This window comes from Lynx rufus, unplaced genomic scaffold (assembly GCF_022079265.1).
Source record: "Lynx rufus isolate CCGP_SWC_20201006 ecotype Redwood Valley unplaced genomic scaffold, mLynRuf1.p SCAF_28, whole genome shotgun sequence".
Classification (NCBI taxonomy): domain Eukaryota; kingdom Metazoa; phylum Chordata; class Mammalia; order Carnivora; family Felidae; genus Lynx; species Lynx rufus.
In genome coordinates this window covers 1,680,683-1,693,602 of record NW_025814843.1, presented here as the reverse complement: position 1 = coordinate 1,693,602, position 12,920 = coordinate 1,680,683, and the positions used below count along the sequence as shown (strand labels likewise).

At 55.6% G+C, this 12,920-nt stretch overlaps 1 protein-coding gene across 1 annotated transcript in view; it reads right to left on the bottom strand.

Moving 5' to 3' along the window:
* Nucleotides 1-5,533: 5,533 nt before the first annotated feature.
* MYO15A (myosin XVA) overlaps nucleotides 5,534-12,920 on the bottom strand; it is a 51,494-nt gene continuing 44,107 nt past the window's right edge. Inside the window, exons 61-65 of the mRNA XM_047090015.1 lie at nucleotides 12,613-12,746; nucleotides 10,500-10,633; nucleotides 10,039-10,172; nucleotides 8,728-8,868; nucleotides 5,534-5,635 (exon numbers count right to left, since the gene is read on the bottom strand). Coding sequence (XP_046945971.1) covers nucleotides 5,534-5,635; nucleotides 8,728-8,868; nucleotides 10,039-10,172; nucleotides 10,500-10,633; nucleotides 12,613-12,746 — 645 coding nt within the window. The remainder of the gene's footprint in view (nucleotides 5,636-8,727; nucleotides 8,869-10,038; nucleotides 10,173-10,499; nucleotides 10,634-12,612; nucleotides 12,747-12,920) is intronic.

The following is a 12,920-nucleotide window of genomic DNA, read 5'->3' as shown; positions in this document are numbered from 1 at the left end:
GTGCCTGAATGGGTACGCCAACGGAGAAAAGCCCTCAGACGTTTTAGGAAACTTCTGAAACCAGCGGAAACTTCTCAAACTGCGGGCCCGAGAGCACCCGGCCCCAGCTCTGAGCCCGGACGGCCGACAGCCCCAGAAACTGCACGCACTGAGGGCGCACCTCCCTGCCCCCCCCACCCCCCAGCCCCGCCGCCCCACAGCCCCGGCGCCCCACCGCCCCCGCCGCCGGGAGTGGACGTTCCACGAGTCACGTCCCGGTGATGGCGGGCGCGTGCGCAGCCGCGGGACGCGCGGGGATTCGGCGTAGGTCTTGCTTCGGGCTAGAGATGGGTGTAGGGGCACCTCTTCGGGAACGACCGAAGGAAACTCACGGAGACTAGTAGGCTCACGGTGAAGGCAAAACTATAGAGAATTACTATAGAGGATTCAAAAGTTTCGCAGCAGTGCGGTTGGATAGGGTGCACGGCGTGAGCAAAGGGGTGGCAATTCCGCGCAGCGGGGGGGTCTCCAGATAGGAGTTTCTTCTCGAAAACCTCCCGCGACTCCCAAGATCGTGTTCCTCTGTTTTGCTTGGCGTTCAAGGCCTTTGTTCAAGACCTTTCCGGCCTTGCCTCCTCTCCCCTCTCCTCTAACTCTGAGCCCCAGCCTTGCTCTGACGCTGCCTGGGCTTGCAGACATACTCCGTCACACCTCCTGGCCTTTGCCCAAGCTGTTTCTTCCTCCTGAAATGCCTGTTCCCTTCTACCCATCTCCTTCATTTTGATTTTTTGAGGCTCACCTCACATCCCTAGCTGACTTCCCAGATTCTCATTGAAATAAAATGCATCCTTGGTTTCATGATTTGGCTTCCGCATCTGCCTTCAACCTCACCGCCCCAGCCATTTTGCTCCCAGCCAGCGTCCGCACCCTCTCCACCACCGTCCCCACACCCCGATATGTCAAGCAACAGACTGACAGGCATGGGTTTGAATCTTGACCTCCTGACAGGCTGTGTGAACCTGGGCAAGTGACTCCTCGTCTCTAAATCCGACTTCTGGTCTGTAAAGTGGAACATTAGTACCCATCTCAAATGGTAGTTGTGAGAATGAAACACAGTCGTGTGTGTGTTAAGGAGACTGCACATCGGTAGTCGGGGTCTCAGTTTCCAAGCTGAAGGGCCTACTGGTCCCTGTCCGGGAGATGGGGCATGTGTAGTTACTCAGGCAAGGCCAGGCCATCAGGGCCTGTGAGATAGGGAATCCTGGACACCTGGTGCCATCCCCAGGCTCCCTGCTGGGCCACCTTCCAAGAAACAGCAGGTGCAGGGGAAAATGGGGCAGCCTCTAGTAAGTCCGGTTCTGGCTCTTTTCTGACACAGCCTAGTGGGGCGCTGGTGCTGGTGCTGGTGGTAGGAAGGCAACTACAGGTAGTGAGAAAGTGGCCAGTGGGCAAGGCTGTGGTCAGGTGGCCTGGGCTCCTGCTCCAGTCCTGCCTGGGCCATACTGTGTGAACGCCCGCGCAGGGCCTCCTTTCCTGCATGATGAGCAATTAGCCTGTGAAGGCTTGGGCTCTTAGAAAGCCCAGCACCCACCCCTAAACTGCCCTCTAACAGGGCATTGGACTCTCGCACACCTGCTTGACAGAGAGGTGACCATCTCAGTAAGGAGAAAAACTCCCAGCGTCTCCTCTCTGGAGCCCAGCTCCCCTCACCCAGGCAAAAATGAGGCTCATCTCTTCTCTAGGTCTCAACAACCCCTCCCATCCCAGGCACCTCATCCAAAACTTCCATGTGCTCCTTCCTGACTTCTAGAGCCAGAGCCCTCACCTCTCAGAGCCTCACAAGAGAAAGCAGACTCTGGAGCCAGCCTGCCTGTGTTTGAATCTTGGCTAGGCTTAGTGGTCACCTGCTTCATTTCTGTGGGCCTCAGTTTTCCCATATATGAGATGGCAAAAATAGTACCAACTAACTGGGGGTACTTGGAGGGTTAAATGGGTCAGTATATGTACAATGCCTGGTGCAGAGTAAAAACTTGGTAAGAACGAGCTTTTTAAAGAAAAAAATTACTCCCCACCCCAGACATCTATTTGTATCCTATGGTGGACCCAACGATGACCACTTAGAAGGTATTTGCTCTAACACTTCTGTCAGCGTTTCCAGTTTCCGAAGAAGGGAGTAGAGGCTCACAGAGGGCAAGGAGCTTGCAAAAGGCCACACAGCTAATCAGCAAACGTGGACTTTGAACACAGGCCTCTCTGGCTTTACAGCCTGGACCTTCAACTACCAAGCCAAGATTCTCTCAATAGGCTTGTGGGTTCTGGGCAGCGGAGGCACCCCGAGGCAGGGAGGGGAGTATCTGGACACCAGAACCTGACCAAGTCTAGCCTATTGTTGCACACAGGGGTAGCAATGAAGTCCTTCTGGTTACTTTTTGGTGCCCAAATAAGGCACATCCTGTCACACCCATCTGGGACCTCAAGCCTTTACCAGTTGACTGTCTCAGACTCCCATGCCACCTAGACCTTTCTCCTTTATTGTTCTCACCACACACTAGTCTGGGAACCCTGAGGCTTGGTCCCTTCGCTCTGGATCTCCCCACACTTACCTGGAATTCTTGTCTTTCTGGGTCCTGGCCCAGACAGAGGGGCCTAGGATGCCTGGGGAACACAGCAGGGGCTGACTCTTCTGTCACCCCCAACTCTCTCCACTCTGCCTCGTGGGGACTGTTACCTCCTTTTACAAGGGCCTGAATTGCTGATGCTATCATGAGTCTCCAGAACAGCTATTAAAAGCATGAGCCATGGGGCACTTGGATGGCTCAGTTGGTTAAGCATCCAACTTCGGCTCCGGTCACGATCTTGCGGTTCGTGAGTTTGTGCCCTGCATCGGGCTCTCTGCTGTCAGCGCAGAGCCTGTTTCAGATCGTCTCTCTCCCTCTCTGCCCCTCCCCTGTTCTCTCTCTCTCTCTCTCTCAAAAATAAATAAACATTAAAAAAAAAAAAAAGCACGAGCCTTATGTCTTAAGGCCCAGGTCCTGAAATCCAAAAGCTCTGGTGTTCTGGTTATCCAGTGCCATGTACCAGGCCACCCCCAAAACTCAGACTTCAGTCACCTGTCCAGCTCACCAACCTGCAGTCTGGCCAGGGCTGGGCCGAGAGGCTCCCCTCTGTCCCATGCGTACCAGCAGGACCCCTCAACCTCAAGGAGCCACTTCCAAAGGGCCTCACTCACATGGCCCACCTGTATTCTGAAGCCCACAAGGCCTCTCGCCTCTCACCTGGGCAGAGTGACTGTGGCAGGGGCAGCCCGATGGATAACTCACTCTTTCTGCCTCCTCTTTTCCACTTGCCCCATGTTCCCAATCAGCTATATGCACTGGACTCCTCACGTCGGGGCCAGGCTGCTTTCTGGGGAAGTCAGCCTGCCGGGTGAAGGTGGGACAGCCCTGCGGTATGGGCGTGAAGGGCTGTTCCTTGACCTTTCCTGTCTCCGGACAGCCGGATCGATCCCCCAGAGATAACAACTCCTCTGCACTTGTCATCACCAGCAGTGTCTGCACCACAGAGTTTCCCAGCTGATGCTACAGCAGCTCCCCCCTACTTTGGTCTCCCTGTCCCCTACATTCACTCTGCTCTGTGGCCGGGATGATCTTTTCAAAGCATGATCTGAGCAGATTCCCCCGTCTCCCACTGAAAAACCTTTGAAGGCTCCTCGTGACTCTTGGGATGAAATCGTACATCCTTAGTGTAGTCTGCAAGCCTTACTCAGTACCCCCTGCCGGCCTCTTCAGCCTCAAGTCCTCCACTGGTGATGTCCCCTCCAGGGTTTCCGCACATGCTGCTCCCTCCCCTCATCAGCTAGCTAGCTCCCACTCCCAGATTTTGTCATGGCGTATGGTTCTTTAACTGTGAGCAACTCCCAGGGCTTGGCAGCTGGCTAGGACACAGTAGGTGCTTAACAGGTACTGATAGAGAGGCACCTGGGTGGCTCAGTCGGTTAAACGACCGACTTCGGCTCAGGTCATGATCTTGTGGTTTGTGAGTTAGAGCCCCGCATCGGGCTCTGTGCTGCCAGCTTGGAGCCTGGAGGCTGTTGCAGATTCTGTGTCTTCTTCCCTCTCTCTCTGCCCCTCCCCTGCTCATGCTCTGTCTCTCTCTCTCTCTCTCCAAAATAAAATAAACATTAAAAAAAATTAAGGGGCGCCTGGGTGGCTCAGTTGGTTAAGAGTATGACTTCAGCTCAGGTCAAGATCTCACGGTCCATGGGTTCAAGCCCCATGTCGGGCTCTGTGCTGACAGCTCAGAGCCTGGAGCCTGCCTCAGATTCTGTGTCTCCCTCTCTCTCTCTGCCCCTCCCCCCTACTCACATTCTGTCTCGCAAAAATGAATAAATGTTAAAAAAATTTTTTTTAATTAAAAAAATAGGTATTGATGGAATAAATAAATCCTTCCTCCGGCACCGTGGCTCCAGCTACTTATCCCCTCACATACTTACCAGGCCTTCTTCTCCCGAGACTAGTGCTTCCCTCCTTCACAAGTTCCCCAAAGCACCAACACTTTCCATCAACATTTATTTATTTTTTCATTCATGTAACAAGCATTTTTCAAGTGCCTACTCTGTGATAGGCATTGTCCTAGGCTCTGGGGGATACAGTAGAGAACAAACACTGTTTTTGCCGTTTGGAATGTTCATTCCCCTCCCCTCCATCTATTCTTAACAAACTCCTACCCATCCTTCAAAACCCAACCCCAATGTCCCATTCTTTGGGAAGCCTTTCCCAGACTTCTTCCTCCCCAACCCTGACATAAAACTTCTCTCTCCCTCCACTACACCACTCTCAAAACTTGCGTGACCCACCCAATGACGGGGGACTGGGTTGGGGCTACCTAAGGAGTATGGAGTTGGGGGACAGGGCTCTGAAGGGAGAGGAAAGGACAGAGGTCTCTGCAGGAAGCTCTGTTCATGGGCAGTGAGCCAGGGGCACAGCTGGGCCTCCAATTCCTGCCTCCTTCCTTAGGCTTCTTTTCCAGCTCCTTGGCCAACTGGCTGGAGAGAGGAATGGCCGCCAGGCACACCTTTTTGCATAGAAATGACCAAGGGTCACAAATCCCAGCTGAGCGTCTGCGTGGGGAGCACTCAAGGAGGACGCATGAGGGGCTGAGATGTGGACGTGGCGCAGATTTGAACATCAGAACGTGGGTAAGCCACACACGAAGTCCAATTTGACTGGGCCATTGGTGTGGGGCTTCTCTACCACAGGTGGGAGTCAGGGGCGGGGCCCACAGTGGGTATGTGACAGAGGGCCCCACAGCCCCGCCTTTGGAAGTTCCTCCTGTTATCTGACCCAAGTTTGCACACTGCAATTCCATCCCAACTCTGCATCTGTCATTTCAGGTTCCCGGGGACTTAGGTCATTCCTCCTACCACCTCTTGATCTTTCCTCCACCAAGGGTCTGGCCCCTTACAGGGGTCACTGGCCCAGAGAGGCCCAGTAACTCCCCTGGGGCCACACAGCAAGCCTTCTGGCAGAGGGCAGCTGGAGGGCTGGGGGCCGGGTCAGAGTAGCGTAATCTCGCTGGGGGGCAGCGTAAGCCGCTTCTCCCGGGCACTGAGCAGGTTCTCCACGTGCACAGCCACCACTCGACACAGCTCCAGGCCCTGCAGGAGAGACCGTGAGAGTCCACGCACCCGCTGATGCTTCCCCGGCTCTCGCCTCGGGGTGAGGACCAGTGGCTCCCACCTTTGTCCCCACCTCCCCCAGGGTCCCGGGAGGAGTGTGAGGAGCCGGAAGGGAGAATTGTTGGGTTAATAGGCTGGAAGGGGTAAGTAAGCAGGAGATCAAGTGCATCTGGTTTGCTTCTGGCCTTGCCGAGTGTGATCTGTGTGACCTGGGGCCAGTAGGGTCCCAGTTTACCAGGGCTTGCTTGCCTCACAGATTGTGGTGAGGATTCCGTGAGATTTTATTACATGTAAAGCCTTTAAAAATTAAAAAATCTTACTCTAGTCAATGAGTGGTAAGTTTCTAACTATGCGTTGCCATGGTCAACACGGGCACCCACAGCCTAGAATAAGCGGTGGCCCAGCCTCAGGGCTCCTGGATGGGGTACGGAGTAAGAGGCAGAAGAAAATTAGGGCAAATCCACCCGTGTGTGGTTTTCAGACCCAGGTGGTGGTGGGATCCCCGCAGGGACTTCCGGGGGCAGGGGGCACAGGGGCCGCTCGGAGAGAAGGTAAGCATAAAGGGCACCACTCACTGAGCTGTAACTCTCCTGACAGCTTCTGGTATCTTACCCCTTCTAGTCCGCACCGTGTCCCTATGAGGCAGACACTTTTAGACTCCATTCCACCGGCGAGGAAACTGAGGACACGGCCATGAAGCCACTTGCCCCAGACCTCACATCTGGTAGCTGATGGGGACCTGAACCCAGGTACAGGAGGCCCAAGGCCACACTCCCAAGTGCTCCGTGCTGACTTCAGCGGTGTCTGCCCCACCCCGGAGGGGCCACCTCTCGTAATGAGATCAGAGTACGTATGATGGGCGTCCTCTGCTCCAGTCAGTCCTCCAGCCAACCCTGCCACCCACGTGCTACGATGCCAGGCCTTGCTGGGATTGTTGCACGTTTGACAGGGGTGCACACTGAAGCTCAAGAAGAAGTGGGGCGGGTGGACCTCAGATCCCTTGAGATCCCTTCAAGGGATAGCCTGTCAGAGGTGGGCCACACGGGGACCTAGGACTGTCGGCTGCACTGCTGCTATACTCAGACATCACCTCCTCTTAGAAGCCCTCGCTGATTACATGCCAGATAGCTCAGCTACACCTTTCTCAGCACTGACCACGGTTTACCGAAGAGATTCTTTGACGTGGGGCTCCATGAGGGTCAGGGCTGAGGGGGTCTCAGTCACTTCGGTATCCCTACAGCCAGTGCAGGGCCTGCTATGTAGAGATGTTCAATGGTTGTGTGTTGAGTGAATGTGTCCCCCCAACCTCGAACATGCCAGAGGCAGAGGCAGAAGTGGCAGCAGTGGGGTCTGCAAGGAAGTAGAAAAGCTAAAAAGGCCTCCTCCAACCATCCATCCAACTATCCACTTACTAAGCATTTACTACAGGCTCATTGCTGTGCTATGGACACAACACGGACAAAACAGACACAGCTCTGGCCTCTTGGGGCTGGCGTTCTGGTGGGGGAGACATAATATGTAAGCAAATAACTGATCTGCAAGCCATAATGAGGTCTACCAAGGTGGAGATAGTGATATATCAGGGAGGAGGCTCAGGAAAGCTTCTGGAAAGAGTGATGTCTGTGCTGAAACTCAAATAAAGGGAAGGAGGGAGGGAGCCCTGTAACGAACCAGGGAAGAGCACTCGGGTGGAGGGAACAGTGAGTAGAAAGGGTCTGGGGCAGAGAGGGGAGGGCAAGCTTGGCAACAGGGAGCTGGAAGAGGCTATGGCTGTGAACAGAGGGGAGGCGGTGAGAGCAGAGGCCAGAGAGGTGAGGAGAGGAGGGGACAGGGATGGAAAGGACCTCTAGGGCAGGGCCTGAGTGCCTGGGAAGGTTCCAAGGTAAGGTGGAGAGGCCTGTTGGTCTCCGCGGGGAGAGGACGAGGGGTCAGAGCAGGAGACAGAAAGATGAGGGCTGTCACGGCAGATGTGGTTTTCTCAGGGCCAGAAAGGGTGCCGGAGGGAGGGCTCAGACTCAGCAACATTTAGAGGTCATCCAGGAGAGGGGGCAGCAGAAAAAGGAGCCCAAGAAAGAGCAGAAGGTAGGTCCGCTGTGCTGGGAGCTCAGAGAGGAGGGTTCTGGGATGCAGGCTAGGCCAGAACGTAAGGCCAGGGTGGGTGGTGAGCTTGGCAGGAGTGGGATTAGGGCATGGCAGGAAGCAGACTGGGGAGCTTGGTCCTGAGTTGCAGGCTCTCCAAGGGGCACAGGGAGCCAAAAGGGCTCTGTTGTGTCCCTCAGAGGCAGGGCTGGGGCGGTGGGAGTTCCTCCCTCTTGCCCTGAGAAGTCAGCCCCTCCAAGGCAGGCCCTCGCGTGGGGGCTGATCCTAGGCCCAGGTCTTGAGGGGGTGTGGGAGGCTGGCAAGGGCAGCTGTGGATAGGCCCTAGCCCTGATCCCACCTGTCCCTCGGCTTCAGTCTTCTCTCTCAGTGGGGTGCGAACTCTCACTCCAGGGGTATGAGACTTGGAAAGGAGCCTGTCAGTCATGCTTTTTAAGGAGCAGCCATAATTGCTGCAAATATGGGAAGGTACAGGGCAGGTGGACCTGAGTTTCCTTGTCTATCACACGGGGACTCCCCCTCCCTCCCTTCAAACCCAGACCCCACCATCCATCTTCCAAGCCTCAGTCCACGTGAACTTCCTCAAACTTCCTGTGTCTCTGCCTCTCAACAACCCTCTATGGCTGGCTCTTTAGTGCCCTCAGGAGAATGCCCCAGATTCTTAGCTTGGCATTTAAGGACTTTCAAGACCTCCCCTGCCCTGCCCGTGTCTCCCCCGTTCCCCATCAAACTCCTCAATATACTGCAAATAACCTAGGCCCTTCTTTCCCTGCCAAGACGCTTCACTGGGAGACCACCCTAATGACCTGTAGTTCTATGCTCAGTTGGGTTAGATCTGTCCCCAGCACTGGGCTGGACACTCTGGGGCATGGCCAGGACCTGACCTACTATAGAGCCAGGCCCAGCGGAGAGCCTGGTGAGTGGAATGAAGGGAGGGGCCAGGTGACAAGGCCTGGGTGCCGGGGCTGGGTCACCTGCTCCAGCTGTAGCTGCATGGTGCGCTGGGCTGTCACATCCCCCAGGGCGATCTCCACATACGGGTAGCTGGAGCTGGCCGTGGGTCGCTGGGTCCGAGTGGACTGGATCTCCTTTAGGGGGAATTTCACCATCAGCTCCTGGAGGGGGAGGGGAGGAGACAGGCTTGTGGGTGGGACAGTCTCACCCCTGCTTGCCTCTCCCCTGAGATCACATCAGCAGGAGGCAAGTCTCGGCTGGAGTAGCAGTTCCCCGGCAACTTGCTGGGTGACCTGGGGCAAGACGCTTTACCTCTCTGGACTTCAACAAACACTAACAGCGTGCCAGGCACTTTTCTGAATGCTTGGGATCCGAGGGTGGGTAAATGCCAGTGGTGCCCTGACCCTCACATCAAAGCTGCTTCTTAGCACCTGCCTCTCTTTGTCTGGAGCTTTCTTTCTGCCCCCAGGAGCAAACTCGGAGCACACGCAGGGAAAGCCAGAGCGATGAGAGTTAATGCCTTGATTAATGACAGAGGGCGACACGGCAGGGAGATACCCCAGCTCCCTCGCCCCCAGAACAGAGAGCATCCTCCAAGGGTGTGTTCCATGCTATCTCCTAGGCCCCTAGCTCAACTGAGCGCCAGTCCCCACAGGGGCCACTTGCTGCTAACACATTCTTCCAGACAGTGCGTTCCCAAGGTGTGGGAGGGGTCCCTTCCTGGTCTCATTTCCTCACTCCAGCATCTCCTAGAATCACCTCCAAATAAAGTCCTAACCCCCAGCCCCTTAGAATGTGACTGTGTTTGGAGGCAAGGCCTTTCAAGAGGAAATGAAGTTGAAATGGGGGCGGTCAGGGTGGGCTCAATTCAAACCTGACCGGTGTCCTTACGAGAAGAGGAAGACACCAAGGGTATGCACATAGAGAAAGGGCCACGTGAGGACACGGGGAGAAGGCGGCCATCTACGGGCCAAGGAAAGAGGCCTCAGAGGAAACCATCCCTGTCAGCACCTTGGTCCCCCACTTCCGGCCTCCAGACCAGTGAGAAATGAATGTCTGCTGCTGGAGCCCCCGGTCTGCGGACCTTGGTCACAGCAGCCTGAGCTGATTGTGCGCCGTTGGAGCGCTTTTCACGGTTGACCTTTCACCTTCACCACAGCCCCGTGGGGCGGGCACCACTATCCCCATGTTCCAGATGGACAAGTGAGGTTCGTGGTGGGGAAGAGATGTTGCCTGAGGTCACGCAGCCACACAGCTCGCCCGCCCCCCGGAAGGCAGTGCGGCTCAGAGGAGAGGGGGACGAGGGGCAGGGCCAGGCTCAGGCCACTCACATGGGTCTCGGTGCTGAGGAAGTTGAGGCCGTTCTGGTTGACGGCAAGGATGCAGGGGGCCGGCACGGCCACGTTGCTGCAGCTCTGGACGAAGAAGAAGGAGGAGCCGAACATGGGTAAGGCACTGAGGAGGCCTGGTGTGGGGAGAGGGGGGCGGTCGGTCAGGGCAGCGGCCAGGGCCAGCCTGCAGCCTGAGTTTCCCCCCAGCTGTGTCCAGCGTATGGGCCCTCGCCCCGGGGCTCCCCCCACCTCTCCAGCCGCCCCAGCCGCCCAGGGCCACCCAGAGCCTAGGTGCTGCCTTGATGGCAATTTTAGAAAAATGTTCTGTCCAGGCAGGCACTCAGCTTGGCTGGCACCGAAAATGCCTTGGTGCGAAGAAAAAGGTGCCTCCGTCCCCACCCTCCGGGCCCCCTCATCAGTAGAGCACCCCATGATGATCTCCCCCGGCCCCAGACTCTTACCCAGAAACTGGGCACGGGCCTGGTGGGGGCTGAGCGCCTGCGTCTGCTGCCGGTGCTGACCGACCAGGTTGAGCCAGGCCGAGCCAGCCATGGTGTGGTAGAGCTGGGCCGGGATGTAGTCCTGGACCTCTCGCCTGCACGTGGAGGGAAAAGCGATCCTGAGTGGCCACCACCACGCGTGCTCTGTGCAGGGCCTCAGCCCATCCTCACCGCGAGGCAGGGTTAGGCCAAATGGATGTGATCTTTGCACCCTCCCTGGAAGGCTAAATGCTGGCTGTCTAGTGCTCGCTCAGCATCTTGGGACACAGCAGGTGCTCCATAACCCTGGCTGGTACCACTAGGCTCCCTGTTTGGAGAAGAGGGAACTGAGGTTCTGAGAAGGTCCCCGACTAGTCCTCGGTCACACAGTGACTCGGTGAACTGGGGGGCCGAAGCTTGGACCCAAGATGCGTCAGTCCTTTGTAGCCCCGATTCCCGAAGAGAAGCCCAGGCCACAGGGGTGAGACGCACAAGGGTGGGGGAAATAACAGGGTAGGCAGAGCAACCACCAGCAGCTGGTCAGAGATGGGGCAGAGAAGCACTGGGTCCCAGGCTGGACCCCTAGGGCCATCAGACCCCCTACTCCAGTCCCTTCTCTCGGACACATGCTGGCTCTCTCAGGGAAGCCCCCTTTTGCCTCATGGGGCATCTGAGAAACACCAACAGCAATGCCAGCCCATCCCAGCTGCCCTGGGCTACAGACTGGGGAAAGGTTGGGAGAAAGTCTGGGGAGCCTCCTTCCCCCAAGAGACCCCTGGGGCAACAGCTTTCCTTCTTTATACTGCTCGGGTAAAGGCCTGGCATCTGGACCTGGCCTCCCTAGGTTTGGATTCCAGTTCCCCACGATTTACTGGGTAAGCTTCAGTGAGCCCGATAACCTCTGTGAGCCTCAGTCTTCCCATCTGTAAAGGGGGAAAATACAGTGTGGTTGGGAAGATTACCTGAGGTAACGCAGGCAGAGTGCCTTCCAAAAAGGAAAACTCAGTGAGATTTTTGTTTTCCAGGACTGGGGTTATAGCTTTATGTGCTTCCTTGGCCTTTTGCTTAAAATTATAATAAAAAAGGAGCTTTACATATCGAGCACTTACTGTATTACAAGCTCCTGGACATACGCTGTACCTACGTCACCTTTACTATTATTCATCCCAGGGGTTCTCGAGGTGTGGCTGAGGGTCTGGGAGGTCAAAGCCACCTGCCTAATAATGCTAAGACATTATTTGGCCTTTTCCTCTCCCGTTCTCTCACAAATGTGCAGGGGAATTTGCCAGAGGCCACATGACATGTGAGATCCCTGCAGACTGAGTGCAAAAGCACATCTGAGAATCCAACGGCCTTCCGTTAAGCCAGCTGGTAAAGCGATCTGCAAAATGTAAAACCGTGCCACTCTTCTCACTAAATTCTTTTTGGAAAATACAGCTTTTTATAAGTTGTTTGCATTAATGCGTAATATGAATTTACACTACTTGAGTTATCCTTACTTCTCACGTTATTACAACATACAATTATTTATGTTCGAGCATAATACATTAGATTTGTTTTTCAAATACGAAATCGATATTTAAATAAATCAATTTCAACTTTGACGCGGGTAAGTATATTGACACCGCAACCCACGTACATGAAAGCTCTTTGGGATCCTATTTTTAAGGGAGTAAAAATATTCTGAGACCAAAAGTCTTAGGATGACTGATTCATCACCTCTTTGGGGACGTCGGCTTAAAGGCTGCCTGACGCCCCAGAATTTATTTAAGGAACCTCCTGTTGTCAGGGGTTGGGGTTGCTGTTGCAGGTGACACTGAGGTGAACGCTTCTGTGGCCACAGGGTGCGTGTATCTCAAAAGCTTTTTGATCATCCCGTTTTCTCTGAGCTATGAATACCAGCCAGAAGCAACCTATTGTGGAAGGAGGCCGAGTCCCAGCTCACACTGCGAGGCTAAAGATTTCAGCTCCAGACCCAGGCCAGCCGCTCCTTCCCAGCCAGCTTCCCAGACACTGGTGCAAGAGCGGGGCCCAGGGCCTGAGGGATGGTGGGGGGCTGCGGGGGGAGGAGGCTGACAGGTGGGCAGGTGCTCACACGCTGGGCAGGTACGAGTGGTCCTTGGCCCGGTGCTGCAGCAAAGCCAGCTTGGACACTTGCTGCAACTGTTGGTCGCTGGGCCGGCTGGCCGGCACGCTGCTGAAGAGGCCCTTCAGGTAGTCGGGCAGGACCTGCGGGGGAGAATTCCACAAGGGCCTGCAGGCAGGTATGCGCTCCTGCCTTCATGAGGGGAAGGTGGGGACACGTGCAAGTTTAATAGTTCCAGTCCCACTGGCTTCGGGGCTGGGGCAGCCTGCCCCCTCCCTGGGCTTTTGGGAATAGTCACGTGAGGGTGAGCTGTGGGG